At 37.7% G+C, this 15,458-nt stretch overlaps 1 protein-coding gene across 21 annotated transcripts in view; it reads right to left on the reverse strand.

Moving 5' to 3' along the window:
- Positions 1-15,458, reverse strand: part of LOC120424884 (protein phosphatase 1 regulatory subunit 12A) — a 124,767-nt gene that overhangs the window by 31,756 nt on the left and 77,553 nt on the right. For all 21 annotated transcript variants that reach the window (XM_039589149.2, XM_039589154.2, XM_039589153.2 and 18 more), the window contains 4 exons: positions 11,941-12,837; positions 11,633-11,819; positions 11,345-11,562; positions 11,219-11,269 (listed from right to left, as the gene is read on the reverse strand). In XM_039589149.2, coding sequence (XP_039445083.1) covers positions 11,219-11,269; positions 11,345-11,562; positions 11,633-11,819; positions 11,941-12,837 — 1,353 coding nt within the window. The remainder of the gene's footprint in view (positions 1-11,218; positions 11,270-11,344; positions 11,563-11,632; positions 11,820-11,940; positions 12,838-15,458) is intronic.

A 15,458-nucleotide genomic window follows, 5' to 3' on the forward strand; every position in this document is an offset into this window, starting at 1 on the left:
GGAGTCCTTGGATGACCATGGACATCCCAACACATTCATATAGTAGTCTACCATATTCACTGATGCTATACGCACATGATCCGGGGTCAAAATCCGACGACCTCTTGCTTGTTACGGCGGTAGACTCGTAGATCTTAACTCCAGGGAGTCCTTGGATGACCATGGACATCCCAACACATTCATATAGTAGTCTACCATATTCACTGATGCTATACGCACATGATCTGGGGTCAAAATCCGACGACCTCTTGCTTGTTACGGCGGTAGACTCGTAGATCTTAACTCCAGGGAGTCCTCGGATGCCCATGAACATCCCAACACATTCATATAGTAGTCTACCATATTCACTGATGCTAAACACACAAGATTCGGGGTCAAAATCCGACGACCTCTTGCTTGTTACGGCGGTAGACTCGTAGATCTTAACTCCAGGGAGTCCTTGGATGACCATGGACATCCCAACACATTCATACAGTAGTCTACCATATGCACTGATGCTATACGCACATGATCCGGGGTCAAAAACCGACGACCTCTTGCTTGTTACGGCGGTAGACTCGTAGATATTAACTCCAGGCAGTCCTTGGATGACCATGGACATCCCGAAGTACCCATAGATCTTTGAGATACATAAAATTTTAGTAAACAAATAAATCAAAAAATATGTTTTTTAAATAAATTAATTTTAAACTTTTAATATTTATTTTTTATAATCGTACAAAAAATGCTAGCTGTGGACCCCCCGAGAACTTGACAACTTTTTTATACATTTGTATTGGTTGTTTCCGTTGTGCTTAAAGGAAATGGCTATGCACCAGGCGCTTCCATATTCTTGTAGATGGCTCATATAATTGGGAGGAGACGCATGGTTTTTTTTAAATTGTTCGATTTTTTATGTTAAAAAATGTACCAACTTTTCATCAGTCCGCGTGGACATAAAATCAAATTCTGTCGATTGCATCGGATTCGGGGATGCCTTTTCTCTCAGGAACGGATGAGATATCGTGAATCCGTTGACACAAGTTTTGTTTTGTCGAGTAGTGTTATCAAAGTGGTGGGAAAATGTTGGCACGACAGATGGAACGTACTGGGGCGTGCGTCAAACGGTGAACCGGGCATTGATGTGGCCTTCGGTGTTTTGGTTAGAAGAAAAAAAAGGTATTTTTCGTCGCTTTGATTGGCAAAGTGATACATCTGCGCGAGGAATTTGTTTCAGTGAGCACAGAAAAGAATGGGTTATAAATCGAGGGAAAATTTTGCGTGGAACATATGACATGAAAGAGATTTTTGTTGATATGTAGCACAGACCCACAACAAAACGATGCCAATATTGCAGTGATCTAGAACGCAAAATAAAGCGGAAAATGGATTTTCGAAAAATTGCAACTTTCTGGAGCTTTGGTGTATTCAGAAAAGTTGTTGTAAATGTAAGAATTCAACTTTTGGTTTGGTTGAGAATTAGGGTTGTTCACGATTAGGGTTTTTTAGAAAATGTGAAAATCTAACTTTTCAGGAATATTTTTTCTTATCTTCTAAAATGTTCATGGGCTTGATAATCCAATCCAAAAATCAACATTTTATCTAACTATCTACGCCTTTTACGTCCAAATTTAGAGAAAGCATCTGAGTAAACCATAAAAAAATGTTTTTGATCGTAGCAACTCAGAGCTGTTTTGAGAGAGAAGTGATATTCGGGGCACTTTTAGAGCTTTAGAGCAAACATTTTCATTTTTTTAAGTCAGTTTGGACTTAAGGTGAAAAGATACAGCCATTTTAAGGTAAAAAAAATGCAAAAACTTAAATATCTCAAAAAAGCGCAGACCAATTGTTAAGGGTTTTGACCCTAAGTCCAGATTGACTTTTCAAAAAATAAAAAAGTTTGTTTCGAACATCACATTTCTCTAAAAGTTAACCCTGAATTGCTACTTTAAATAACTGATTTTTTAACTAACTATTGAATGAATTTTCTTATCAACTTCATGTCTTCAGCAAAGTTCTAGGTATTGTTGAGGACTATTTAGGAAAAATTGCCGATTTTTTAATCACTTTTTTTGCACAAAATTAACTTCCCAAAATCCGTATTGATTTTCGAGATTTGATGATTTGTTTTCGAGATGCCATAGAGACTGAAGTTATAAATTTTTGAAAAAAGTGATTTTTGTAAAAATTCACAATTTCATACATTACATTTTTTTGAATTTATTTTTTAAGTATTTTTTCCGTGTATCTATTTTTGCCTTCCTCACTGAGGTAAGGCTATAATCCTGCTCTAAAATTGATACATTGTTAGTTAGGTAATTGAAAGACTTTTCCAACGAGTCCAAAACATTGATAATCTGGCAACCCTGTCTCGAGTTATAACCACTTAAGTGATAATTATGTACTTTTTTTGTAGCCGGATCTCACTTAAATGTATGTAAACTATGTCCGGATCCATCATCCGACCCATCGTTGGTAAGGTAATCAAAAGACCTTTCCAACGAGTCTAAAACATTGAAGATCTGGCAACCCTGTCTCAAGCTATGACCACTTAAGTGACATTAATTTACTTTTTTGTAGCCGGATCTCAGTTAAATGTATGTAAACGATGTCCGGATCCATTTTCCGACCCATCGTTGGTAAGGTAATCGAAAGACCTTTCCAACGTGTCTAAAACATTGAAGATCTAGCAACCCTGTCTCAAGCTATGACCACTTAAGATGCCACTTATGAGCCCTTGAGTGATATGTGTGTTTTTTGTATTCCGGAACTTAACGAAATCAGACGAAATTTGTGTCCAAACCCATCATATCACATATCACCCATTGTTGGAAAAGAGTGAGGAAGGCACCAACCACATAGGTGGATTAAGTTAGTTTTTCTGAATAGTCTTCAACAATACCTACTACTTTTCCGAAGACACCAAATCGATCAGTATGTATGGAGTCTTATATGGGAGAAAAAATGACACAAAATAGCTTCTATGGTCAAATGGGAGGCTTCCACAAAGTTAGAGCCAAATTTGAAAATACAAAAATAAAAATTGTCGAAATCGGCCGATTTCGTGGAGAATCAAGTTGAAAATTAGTTAAACAAAGTTTTCTACAAGAATGTATGGATATTATTTGGAAATACCATTTAATGTTATAGTGTTCATTATTTTAGTGTACAACAGAATGAGTCAAATTAAGACTAGAATGGATGGCTTGCAACAAATAACAAACTTCTATTTAAAACGGATTACTCTTGAATAAAACTTGTAGTTTTGCGAAGAAAAAAAAATGCGAAAAAAAATCCGATAAACACCAAGCATCTTCTCTAACCCAAAATTACACAAATTTCGATCACCAATCTAGCCTTCAATTACGACTTGCCACTTTTCCAAACTCAGCTCATAAAAATGGCAAGTGGAATGAGATTAAACAGAATTCGATCCACTCCATCTTGCCCCCGCCTCATGGATCTCGTAGATTTATTTTTCTTGCCTCGATTCGCCACGGGGAGATGATCTCTTTTGATCAGAACTTCGAGTTTCAGCAAAACTAAAACGCACAACTCTTCTCCCCAGCGGCACTACAAACGCGAAACCGGGAAGAACCTCAACGAGCGTGTGTGTGTGTATGAACAGCATGTTTACATCATCTCTATTTTCTAAAATAGGAGCGCACATACACAGAGTTGGAAGTGAACAAAACCCGTTTCCAAAAATAGCCTTAAATACACTCTCTACGGCAAGACCACCGCCGGTTTGTAGGTACTAAAGATCGAGTAACACTTGCACTGAAGGACGAATTGCCACAGAACTTGCACTCAAATGTGAAAAAGAAAATTTAAAATTGAAATTAGGTAGTTTATAATAAAAGTCTGACCAGCTGTCGCAAGTCATAAAAATACATGCAAAAGTTAGTGTAAAGATTACCATGTATCATGCTCCGTTGTCACCAATACATCCTTAAAACGGACGCATCGTATAAACGTAAGTTGGTAAGCTTTTCGTACTTTATAGCATGTTGAGCAATTCAAAATTTCAATATTTATTATGCAATTTTTATAACTGAAATTTTTCAACTCAAAATTAAAAGCCCCGAATAATAATGTACATTAACGCCCAAAAATACGTGCATGTAACGTACAATAATCGACCTGAATTCCTCCCAGCAGCTGTTTTCCTGTGGTCACACACGGGTGCACCCATGGTGGTAGCCCAGACCGGTGCAGCTAGATCTAGAGAATCTCGTGAAACAAGTGACGCAGCTCGCTGTTGCAAGTTGCCGTCTTCGCCGCTATTTGGCCACGCTGATTTAATTTTAGCTATTTCGCATTCGATGCATCCACTAGAAGATGGTTCGCACCAATGTTAGAGAAGCAGCCGGTTGACACCATGTCATGTCCCCGGGACGGACTAAATGACGACAACTTTCGGCTAATGCAGGTTCAATGCACTCTGGTCGCAAGTCGCCATCGGGGCTGAGATTTGCGCGTTTTGCGCGCTGCGTTAGTGAAGATCACTCAAGTGCGTCGTCGTCGAATTTGCACCCTGCATCTTGCTAATCGTATAAGGTCAAAGTTGGAGGTAGGTCGGAAACCCTGCGCTATTTTAGGGCTGAATTGAGTCTTTACAGTACCTTCTTTAAAGCTTAGATCCTTCTAATCAGAGATATCGCAGACAGGTGAGCTGACTGTACGGGCTAGATTTAAAGTATACAGTGTTTTTAACGTTTTTTGGCAAGAAGCTAATTTCAACCGAATCGTCTTACAGTTTTAATGACTAGCGCAGCAGTCATCCGAGATTGATATCTGTCGCCAATTAGCGTAAAATCGACAGCCAATTTGTCAAATGACTGTTTTTGAGTGTGATGCAAGTGATTATTTTCCTTCGTGAAGAAATCAATGTAAACTTAGAATTGTACATCAATAACACGTCAATCTTGCCTGGAGATTTATTTATCAGAACAATAAATGCTAAATGCAAATTAAACATCTCTAAAATCAAATGTGACTATCAGGTCAAGATCAGCAAGGAGAATCCTGAACTCCTTTAATTTATTTTTTTATTTGGATGAAAATTTGTCAATGCATTCCTTATGAGTAATTCTTCATGAAAATAGCCATTTAATGTCATTGCATCGTACAATTTTGAAGTTGTCCACAAATAAAAAAAATCAAATGTCCACAAATAAATGGAACATAAATATTTAACAATCAGAAACTCTTGGAGGAATTTTCTGATCGATTTGTTGTCTTCGGCAAATTTGTAGATACATACCAGCAGGGATGGAATAATCACGAAAAAAAAATCAATTTCGCTTGCGAACTTTCTTAACCCACGAAAGAGAGAGGAGCCAAATCAGGCAAAAGAAAATCGCTCCCGAAATTCTCCAAGAAAATCAATCTACTGATGTTTTTTTGTGAATTTCCTTGTCAGTATCACTTAAAATTATTTATTTCACTTTGTTTACACACATTGTCCATCTACAAAAAGTGACAGGTCATTTTTCGACGTGTGACGTTACACTTGCAAGTGTAGTAGTGAAAAAGATGTTCCGCCGAATAATCAAGATGATGATTTTTTTAGATTCTTTTTACCGATCTTTCGTGCGCGAGAGAGGAGAGCATGCTCCCTTCGGATTTTTTCTATTGATGAACATCCAAAGATTTTTTTTTTTTTTTTTGATGATGATTATTGCATCGCTGCATACCAGACTCGATTATCTAATAATAGAAATTCAGGATAACCGAACCTAGAAAAAAAGTTTTTTGTTGTCTTATTTTTGATTGTCGAGCTTAAGCCCCAAAAATACGCTGAAGTGATTTAAAATTTTCAAATCCAAGATGGTGGCCAATATGGCGGTGACGAAATATTGAAAAAAAAATACATTTTACTGTTTTATAAGCAATTAACTATCCAAATTTGACTAAAATAGGGTCGCAGAACTCGAATTTGATGTTTAAAACAAGAAAAACAAAAAAAAACGAAAGCATTTTTTTCGTGATTCGATTATTCGAAGTCCCGAATAATCAAACTTAGGATAATCGAAACTTCGAATGATCGAGGCTTCGGATGATCTAGTCCTTGCTGTATTGATGAGAACTATTCAAAAAAGGCACACACAATTCAGAAAAAAATAAAATCAATGTTCCAAAAACTCTCTCCCATTTTCTAAAGACAAACATTTCAGAATAACCAAATATTTCATATCACGCCCTTTAAAAATGTTAGTCTTGATAAAAAAAAACAAAATCCTTTTTTAAAGAAGATCAGAAAAAATCACAAATATTTCATTTCGATGCCTCTAGATAGCTAACTAGATAGGAAAACCAGCAAGCTTAGTACAAAAGAGCACACAGGCATCGATTTGTTAACATTGAAAATTAGACCATTAGTAGCTAAAATAATGGCATAACAAAATAAGGGGCTGTTTGGACGAGACTTAAGGAGGTATTACACTATGACAAACAAACAATCTCGCACTTTTTGACAGTTTGGCAGCGTGCCTGCCTTGTTTGTCAACCGGCATACATTTCGCTTTGTTTGCGAGTTTGGAAAACCGTCAAACACGTCTCGTGGCGCAGGGGTAGCGGCTTCGGCTGCCGATCCCGATGATGCTATGAGACGCGGGTTCGATTCCCGCCTTAACCACTGAGCTTCTATCGGATGGTGAAGTAAAACGTCGGTCCCGGTTTCTCCTGTCTCGTCAGAGGCGCTGGAGCAGAAATCCCACGTTAGAGGAAGGCCATGCCCCGGGGGGCGTAGTGCCAATAGTTTCGTTTCGTTTTCAAACACGAAAAAGTTCGAATTTGTTTGTCAGAGTCTAGTACCTCCTTTAAAAAATCAAAATTTCATGTTTATTGTTCTTTAACCCACTGTATCTCAATAACCGGAGATCCAACCTTCAATGTTTTTTAGATATTTTTTTAAGGAAATTGTGTGAACCTTAAAAAAAATATCACAAGTGTGCACTATTTTTAAACATATAAAAAAATTTCTTCAGTTAAAATCTCGGATTAGTTTTCAAAAGGACGAAAGAGCAAACAAAGACCTTTTTGCATCGGTATTCGACCTACTTACAACGAACCGATTTCAAAAATGTGTTCAAATTTTGTTTCAATTTGGAGAAAAACAAGAATTAGTGCCGGAGGGCACGGTGTCTCATTCAGCTTTTTGGAAACTCACCCGAGAAATCAAACATTAAGTGGATATATCTTGAACAAGGCGCACTTTACTAAAATTTCTTTTTGCGGGTTAATATTTTTTTCCAAAAAACTATTCGACAAAAATTTGGTCCGCACTTGTCTATGGCTCAAAAAATCCGTAAACTATTATTTTTTTCAAATTGTTCTCTTCAATGCTTACAATTCCAAAATATACAAAAAATCGAATATTTACGTACTATTTTTGTATGGACAGCTGCCAAAGTTATATGGAGCCTTGGATGGGTGAACCAATGATACAAAATGGCTTTTTTGGTCAGAGGTAACCTACAAAGCTTGAGCCAAATAAAAAAATAAAATAAAATAAAACATAAATCTGCCGATTTTACAAAGAATTGCTCCTATGTCAAAAGATGTCATTTTGGGCTTGCATACAAAATGGGCATGGACATATCTAGAGATTTTTTTTTAAAGAACCTATAAACTATTGCCTTTCATATGTTTATAGGACCTACTAAAAAACTCTAGATATGTATCTTGAGCTCTAGCATGCCCAGCTTCTCGAGGAAGGTGGGTCAATAATACATCGTTTTGGAAGTTACGTCGGTTATGGACACCCCCTAGTCAAATTTAGAACATATTTCAAAGGATCTTGAGAAGGGATTTTCTGATCGATTCTTCTGCAAAATTGTAGGTTATGATTTTAAGACTTTTTAGGAAAAAAATGGAACACGGAAAAAAATTAATCTCAAAAACCTATGTTTCTATTTTTGCCTTCCTCACTTTACTGAGGAAAGGCTATAAAATCACTCGAAAAATGAACTTATTAATTTGACCTCGTAGACCCACCTTCACGTATACATATCGACTCAGAATCATGATCTGAGCAAATGTCTGTGTGGATGTGTGTAGGTGGGTGGACAAAAAATTGTCACTCGATTATCTCCGGACTCGATAAACGGATTTTGACCGTATTAGTCTCATTCGATCCGTCTTGGGGTCCCATAGGTCTCTATTTAAAATCAGCAAGTTTAGTGAAGTACTTCAAAAGTTATGCTAAAAAAAACAACTTTCGCGTATGTCGTATTTTTTTTTTCAAGAAAACCTATCATGTTATACATTTTCAGAAAGGTATTAAAAAGACCTTTCTAATGAGCCTGACAACCCTATCAAAAGTTATTAGCACTTAAGTGTTATTTATTACTTTTTTGGAGGCCTTACTTGTGATAGAAGTATTATCTGAATCTTCCATGCGAAATATCATTGGATAGGTTTTTTTTTATCAGACCTTGCCGATGAGCCAGAAATATTGAAGGTCTGCGAACCCTATCAAAAAAAAAATGAGTAATAAAGTTTGTTGAACATGTTGAGGGGGAACGTTGCTATTTTTACTGAATCTTTTGACTTAAGAGCGAGTCCACGAGCAAAGCATACCCATCTCGCATCGACCTCACCAATCTGCCTGAAATTTTCAGGGGTTGTTTGTACATATAAAACTAGCATCTGGCCAAAATATGAGAACTCTAGGTCAACGGGAAGTGGGGCAAATCGGGACACAAAGTTTGAAGGTTCAAAAACGTCAAAAATCGTAAAAAGGCTGTAACTTGGACAAAATTCAATTTAATTTAAAAATTCAAAATGCATCTGAAAGGGCTTAAAAAATGCAACAAAATGCAGGATAGAGCACCCCGATTGGTTAAATCTAAAGGGAGTTATTGACATTTTAGTGAAAAAATAGCACAATTTTCAAACTCAAATAAAAAAGTGTTCCATCTAGATATCAACTCGGTTCGACCTGCAGCTTGTAGGGGACATCTAGGACTACCATCTGAGACTGAGAACGCTTTGGGTAAGGCAGTTTAACATATTAAATAGACACTTTTACTTTTAGTGAATTTTTTGGTTGTAAATTTTTGCTCGGGGGACCCCTTAGATCCCATTTTCTGATGATAATTTTATCATATTCGTGTTCCTGAGACAATTTCACGATAGAAACATGCATAAACATGTTTATTTTCATCCATTTTAACCCTTTTAAAAAATGAAAGTTAAAAAAAATCTTCGATTCACATTTATTGAAATTCAAGTTCGTTTCCAAGGATACTAGATGACACCAGAAAAAAAGCAGCATCTCAATTTTTTTAACTTTCATTTTTAAAGGGTTAAAATGGATGAAAATAAACATTTTTATGCATGTTTCTATCGTGAAATTGTCTCAGGAACACGAATATGATAAAATTATCATCAGAAAATAGGATCTAAGGGGTCCCCCGAGCAAAAATTTACAACCAAAAAATTCACTAAAAGTAAAAGTATCTATTTAATATGTTAAACTGCCTTACCCAAAGCGTTCTCAGTTTCAGATGGTAGTCCCAGATGTCCCCTACAAGCTGCAGGTCGAACCGAGTTGATATCTGGATGGAACACTTTTTTATTTGAGTTTGAAAATTGTGCTATTTTTTCACTAAAATGTCAATAACTCCCTTTAGATTTAACCAATCGGGGTGCTCTATCCTGCATTTTGTTGCATTTTTTAAGTTCTTTCAGATGCATTTTGAATTTTTAAATTAAATTGAATTTTGTCCAAGTTACAGCCTTTTTACGATTTTTGGCGTTTTTGAACCTTCAAACTTTGTGTCCCGATTTGCCCCACTTCCCGTTGACCTAGCGTGCTCATATTTTGGCCAGATGCTAGTTTTATATGTACAAACAACCCCTGAAAATTTCAGGCAGATTGGTGAGGTCCAAACGACGTCCCATACAAAGGGGTATGCCCTGTTCGTGGACTCGCTCTTAATGAATGTGAGGAAGGCAACAACCACCTAAAGGTGGATTAAGTAACGTTTTTTTTAATGTGTTAGACATATTTTGCGCATGAGTTTAGAACAGTGGAAAATTGAAAAAAATAGTGATTTTTGAAGGGACAAAAAATATTGTGAGACAAAATTTCAAAAATCATTATTAAATGAATAATCAATTTTGAAATCAAAAACGACTTCATACCGTTTCAAAATTATAGGCATTTTACGCTGAGAAAATTTTCAAATATTTTAGGGTTTTTTTTTCTTCTTCAAATTGTTGTTCGGATGTTGGATGCTGAGATACATACACTGCCGTTCTACGCATAATTGTCCCATGTCATTTTTAGACGATTTTGACTTTTTGACATTTTTAGTTTAGTTTGTCGTATACTTTTAGAAAAACACATAAAATCTAGTACTTTGTTCGGAAACTCATCAAAAACAACACCAAGTCTGTTTGTCCCATCGTTACACTTCTACGCATAATTGTCCCACCAAGTATTTTCTCTCATAGAATCATTAGTTTAACGAAGCATTATGCCTTGTTTACCTATTGTATAGCAAGAGGATCATAAATAGGAGTGATAAACTACTAACTGGGGCGATTAGGGACACATTGGATGGATAGGAACCCACGGGACAATTATGCGTAGAAACACAGAGATCGATCGAAAAATTTCAATAGCGTTTTTCTCAGTTGCACTTTTTTGAACATGGGACAATTATGCGTAGAACGGCAGTACATCCCATTAAAATTAAAATTTTGTGCTCTCAATTTTGAAATAGCAATACATTGAAAACTATTTTCAATGTTCGAAAAAACTTTTGAGGAGTTTTTTTTTGTTTTTTCTTTGAAAATAATTTGTATATTTAAACGATTTAAACACCATCGATCGCAGACGATTTTAAATGAGCTTAGAGCGACAAAGCGTCTTTCTGAGCCATTCAAAGTGAGAGGGAGAGCTTAAAAGAGAGTATTCAGTAGTGATTCGTGTGGAAGTGACAAACTATAGATAGCCGTTAGAGTACGCCGTGTGTTTTCTCCCACAGCTCGCGCACTTAAAGAGTTACTTTAGGTGCTTATCCCAGCTTTTTGGTCCTTTCCTTGGTCCTTTCTTTCGATGCACTTGCATGGTCTCCTAATGATGTCACTGCCTTTGGCAACACTTGTTTGTCATCCAACCGATGGCATTAGTGAGTATAATTCACGAACGCCCCACAAGAGAGTGATCATTGCTTTCGTTTTTGATATTTTGGGATAATAACAATAAATCAAATAAACTTACCTCCTTCTCCTCACCGTCGACCGGAGAATCTTGACGCTCTGGATCAATATCCTGCAATTGAAACGAAACAAAAAAAGCTCCAATCAATCCCACGAGTCCAATTCAACGGCCTCCCCCTCCCCTTACCTCCATGTCGACGTGCACGACTCCGGTCGAGCGCCGCTTGGGGCGCCTCCTGCGCTGGATGACGGCTTGCGTCGCCTGGGCACTGCTGCGGTTGTCGTTCTCCTTGTCATTCTCCTTGTTCTCCTCGCTCTTGAGTGACCTCCGCAGGTGCAGACTGGCGTCGTTGCTGGTCGCGGTCGTCGTCGTCGCAAGTTCCGGAGCTGACGCGGGCCGAGTTGCTGTGGAAAAAGCGGCCGAGTTGCGATTATGGGCATGGGTTTCGAACTGGGTTTGGGGCTTTTGACTTACAGTTGAAAGTACTGCTGTCGCCGTTCTGCCTTCGCTGGGCCAGCGAGGACGCTGAAATACTATTGAGCTCATTCTGCTGGGTGCGGGTGTTGTTCGAGGAGTCCAAGGCAGTACTGCTGCTGGTGTTGTTGTTGCTGCTGATGCTGGTAGGCGTGATGGCAGGCGCCGTGGCGTCTTCCAGTTTGAACTGTTTGGGAAGATTTGAGAAGGGGGAGGTGAAGTTGATGTGATTGTACAAGGCATTTGAGTTTCAAGTCCTAGGTCGTCAAGCTGAAGCCATGCGAAGTCACAAAAAACCAGCAACCTACCTTGGATCCACCGTCCACCTTCAACCGCCACGACGGCCTCCGTTCGGCCAGCGTCGAGGGCTGATGGTGGTGCTGGTGCAGTGGCGAGGAAGGCGCACTACTGTCCTTTCGCAGCAATACTGTACCTTCGGCGGCGGCCGCCGGAGTCACGTTGGCCGGTGCGGCAGCAGCTGCCGTAGTTTCCGACGACGTCTTCGCGGAACTCTTCGCGCTGCTGACAAAGTTCTCCTTGTCGCTTTCGGCGTACTTGTTGGCCTCTTGGCGTAGCTTTTCGGCCAGCGTTAGCGAGTTGGCGTTATCAATGTCGAACAGGGATCGTTTGCTGGTGCTGAACGAGCTGGCCGGCGCTCGGATGGTCGCCGTCGGTTTCGTAAACTCGTCGGATTCAGTCTTCTTGTTAAGGTTGTTCGCGGCAGGTGTCGGTACGCTGAAGGTGGCCGTCGTTGACACGGCATCGTCTTTGCTCTTCTCTTTGGCGGCGGAGCCGATCGTCGCAGCAACGCTGCTTTCACTTCCCTTGGGAGCCGCGATCGTGTACGAGACACTAATCTTGCTACCGTCGTCAGCCGTCCCGTCGCCACCCCCGCCTTCACCGCTGCCGCCGCCACCTCCATCACCGGTCCGCTGCGCTGCTGCTGACTTGGAGTTGGCCGTCGTCGAGGGCGGAGCACTCAGGGTAAAACTGGCCGACACACTAACTGGTGGATCGCTCGGCGAAGGAGCTTGCTTGCTGCTTACCTCGGGAATACTGCTGCTGCTGCTGCCGGTACCGCCGCTTGGGTCCGGGACGCGGTCGTTGACCGGTGGCGGCGGCGTCGGAACGGCAGCGGGTGTTGATGAAGAGGATGATGAGGTTGGTGGTGTGATTGTGGTTGTTGTGGTAGCAGCCGGGTCACCCTGTTGAGGTTGAAGGGGCACAACAAGGGTTTTGTTTCGTAAGCAAGTATGTATACAGCGTGTGTGTTTGGGGCGTTTAGTGTGGGAGGGTGGATGATTCATGAAGGGTAGGTCTTTTCTTGAGATGTGATTCAACGACAAAGCCGAAGATGGAATAAACTATAAGGACACTCTTTGTCTATAATCTGAAGAGGTAAAGGACCCTAAATGTAGGTCAAGGTCATACAGAACTCATGTAACCCCAAAGTATTTAAACTTTTTTAAAAAGAAATGCATAAATAACTGGAAAATTCGATTTTTTTTGTATTTTTTAATCCGGCTGAAACTTTTTTTTGTGCCTTCGGTATGCCTTTGGTATGGCTTCTTTTGCCATTTTGCATCATTTGTTTGTGCATATGATTTTCCATACAAATTTGGCAACTGTCTATACAAAAATGATGTATGAAAATTCAAAAATCTGTATCTTTTGAAGGATTTTTTTGATCGATTTGTTGTAGGTATGGGTAAGGACTACACTAAAAAAAAATACACGGTAAAATTTTTTTTTGGTGATTTTTTAATTATACTTTTTGTCAATAAAACTTGATTTGCAAAAAAACACAATTTTTAATTTTTTTTTATTTTCTGATATGTTTTAGGGGACATAAAATGCCATCATTTCAGAAATTTCCAGAATGGGCAAAAAATCTTCGACCAAGTTATGATTTTTTTTTCATCAATACTGATTTTTTTTCAAAAAATCGAAGTACTAGACGCAAAAATTTTTCAACTTAAGTTTTCGATGTAAAATTGAATTTGCAATCAAAAAGTACTGTAGTGAAATTCTGATAAAGTGCACCGTTTTCAAGTTATAGCCATTTTATTTTTTTAACTTTTTTAAAAATAGTCTCAGTTATTCATTTTTTTTAAAATAAGTGCCCATATTTGCCCACTTTTGAAAAAAATATTTTTGATAAACTGAGAAAATTCTCTACATTTTTCTTTTTTGAACTTTGTTGATACGACCTTTAGTTTCTGAGATACTGCCATGCAAATGTTTAAAATCAGGAAAATTTATGTTTTTTAAGTCTCACCCAAACAACCCACCATTTTCTAATGCCGATATCTCAGCAATTAATGGTCCGATTTTTAATGTTAAACTATGAAACATTCGTGAAATTTTCCGATCTTTTCGAAAACAATATTTTCAAAATTTTGAAATCAAGACTAACATTTTAAAGGGCCAATCTTTCGATATTACGCCCAAATGTATATAATTTATCAAAAGTTTATAAAAAAAATCTTAAGTTCTTATCAATTGAAAACTCGAGTATGCTTAAAAAATGATTTGTAATAGATTTTTTTTTTTGTTCAGATTTTGGAAGTTGTCAAAAAAATACGAACATTTTGGGAATTCAACTTTTAGTCATAAAAAGTTAAATTTAAATGTTTAAATGATTGTAAATGAAAAACAATCCTGTACCTATTTTTCGAGAATTCAAAAAATCATACCTCCTTAACCATATTTTGCACCAATGGCTATGGCTCAAAAGATGCCTTTTTATGTCCCCTAAAACATATAAAAAACGAAAAATTTCACCAAAGTATTAAAAAAAATGGATTTTTTTCCGTTTACTTAATTTTTCCCGAAAAGTCCTAACCATACAACTTTGCCGGAGACGCCAAATCGATCAGAAAATCCATTCTCAAGATACAGAATTTCATACATTTAATACCCATTTCGTATGACCAGCCCCAAAATTGTATGGAGACTTGTATGGAAAAAGTAACGATGCAAAATGACTTCTTTCGACAAAATTTCATCCAAATTTTAAAAAAATACAATTGTTTTAAAATTGAACAAAATAAGAGTGATCAAGAAATTTGTAATTGCAACCATATTATTTCATCCAAATAACTTTAAAAATCGATTGGTAGTAAAATGTTAATTCATTTTCTTCTTTTTTTCTCTTTTGATCAATTTGGGACACTTCTTGACATTTATGAAAATTATTGGATTTATAAAGAATTGACAAACCAGGAAAACTGCATTTATCTATTTATTTGTTCATTCCATCTTCGTTAAGTGTTTACAATATGTTTATTTGTGTGTATGATATGTTGAGTATAGTCGAACAATATTGATTATTCCCAGTCAAACAAAAAGAAAAGAAAAAACAAGAACAGAACTCAACAACAGAACAGCTCCACGTGGCTCAAGCAAGGTTGTTATTATTTTGTATTGGCCGATGAACAATTCAAAATGTGGGAAACAACTCAAATTCTCGTTCAATTTCAACAAGCTTATATTTTCTAGAATCGTAAATTTGTATTTTTAACGAATAAACAGATGACATTCGAACCACCTCACAAGAAACTTTATCAAACCATACGAGTTTAGTCAAGATGGGTTTCAAACATCTTGGATTTCGATACCGGACATACAGATTGACTTAATTTTATACATTTGCGTAGTCTGTGGAAATAAGGAAGAACTTTTTCGATTGTACCTAAATCAAGATATCAGTTTTGCGAGGTTTTGAGTAGTTTCGATTTTACTTTGTAGAATTTCAAACGCACACAGATAACTCAACGTTTGCGCGACAATAGCCAACCCAAATACTTACCCTTACTTGACCTAC

Source organism: Culex pipiens, chromosome 3 (genome assembly GCF_016801865.2).
Source record: "Culex pipiens pallens isolate TS chromosome 3, TS_CPP_V2, whole genome shotgun sequence".
Lineage (NCBI taxonomy): Eukaryota > Metazoa > Arthropoda > Insecta > Diptera > Culicidae > Culex > Culex pipiens.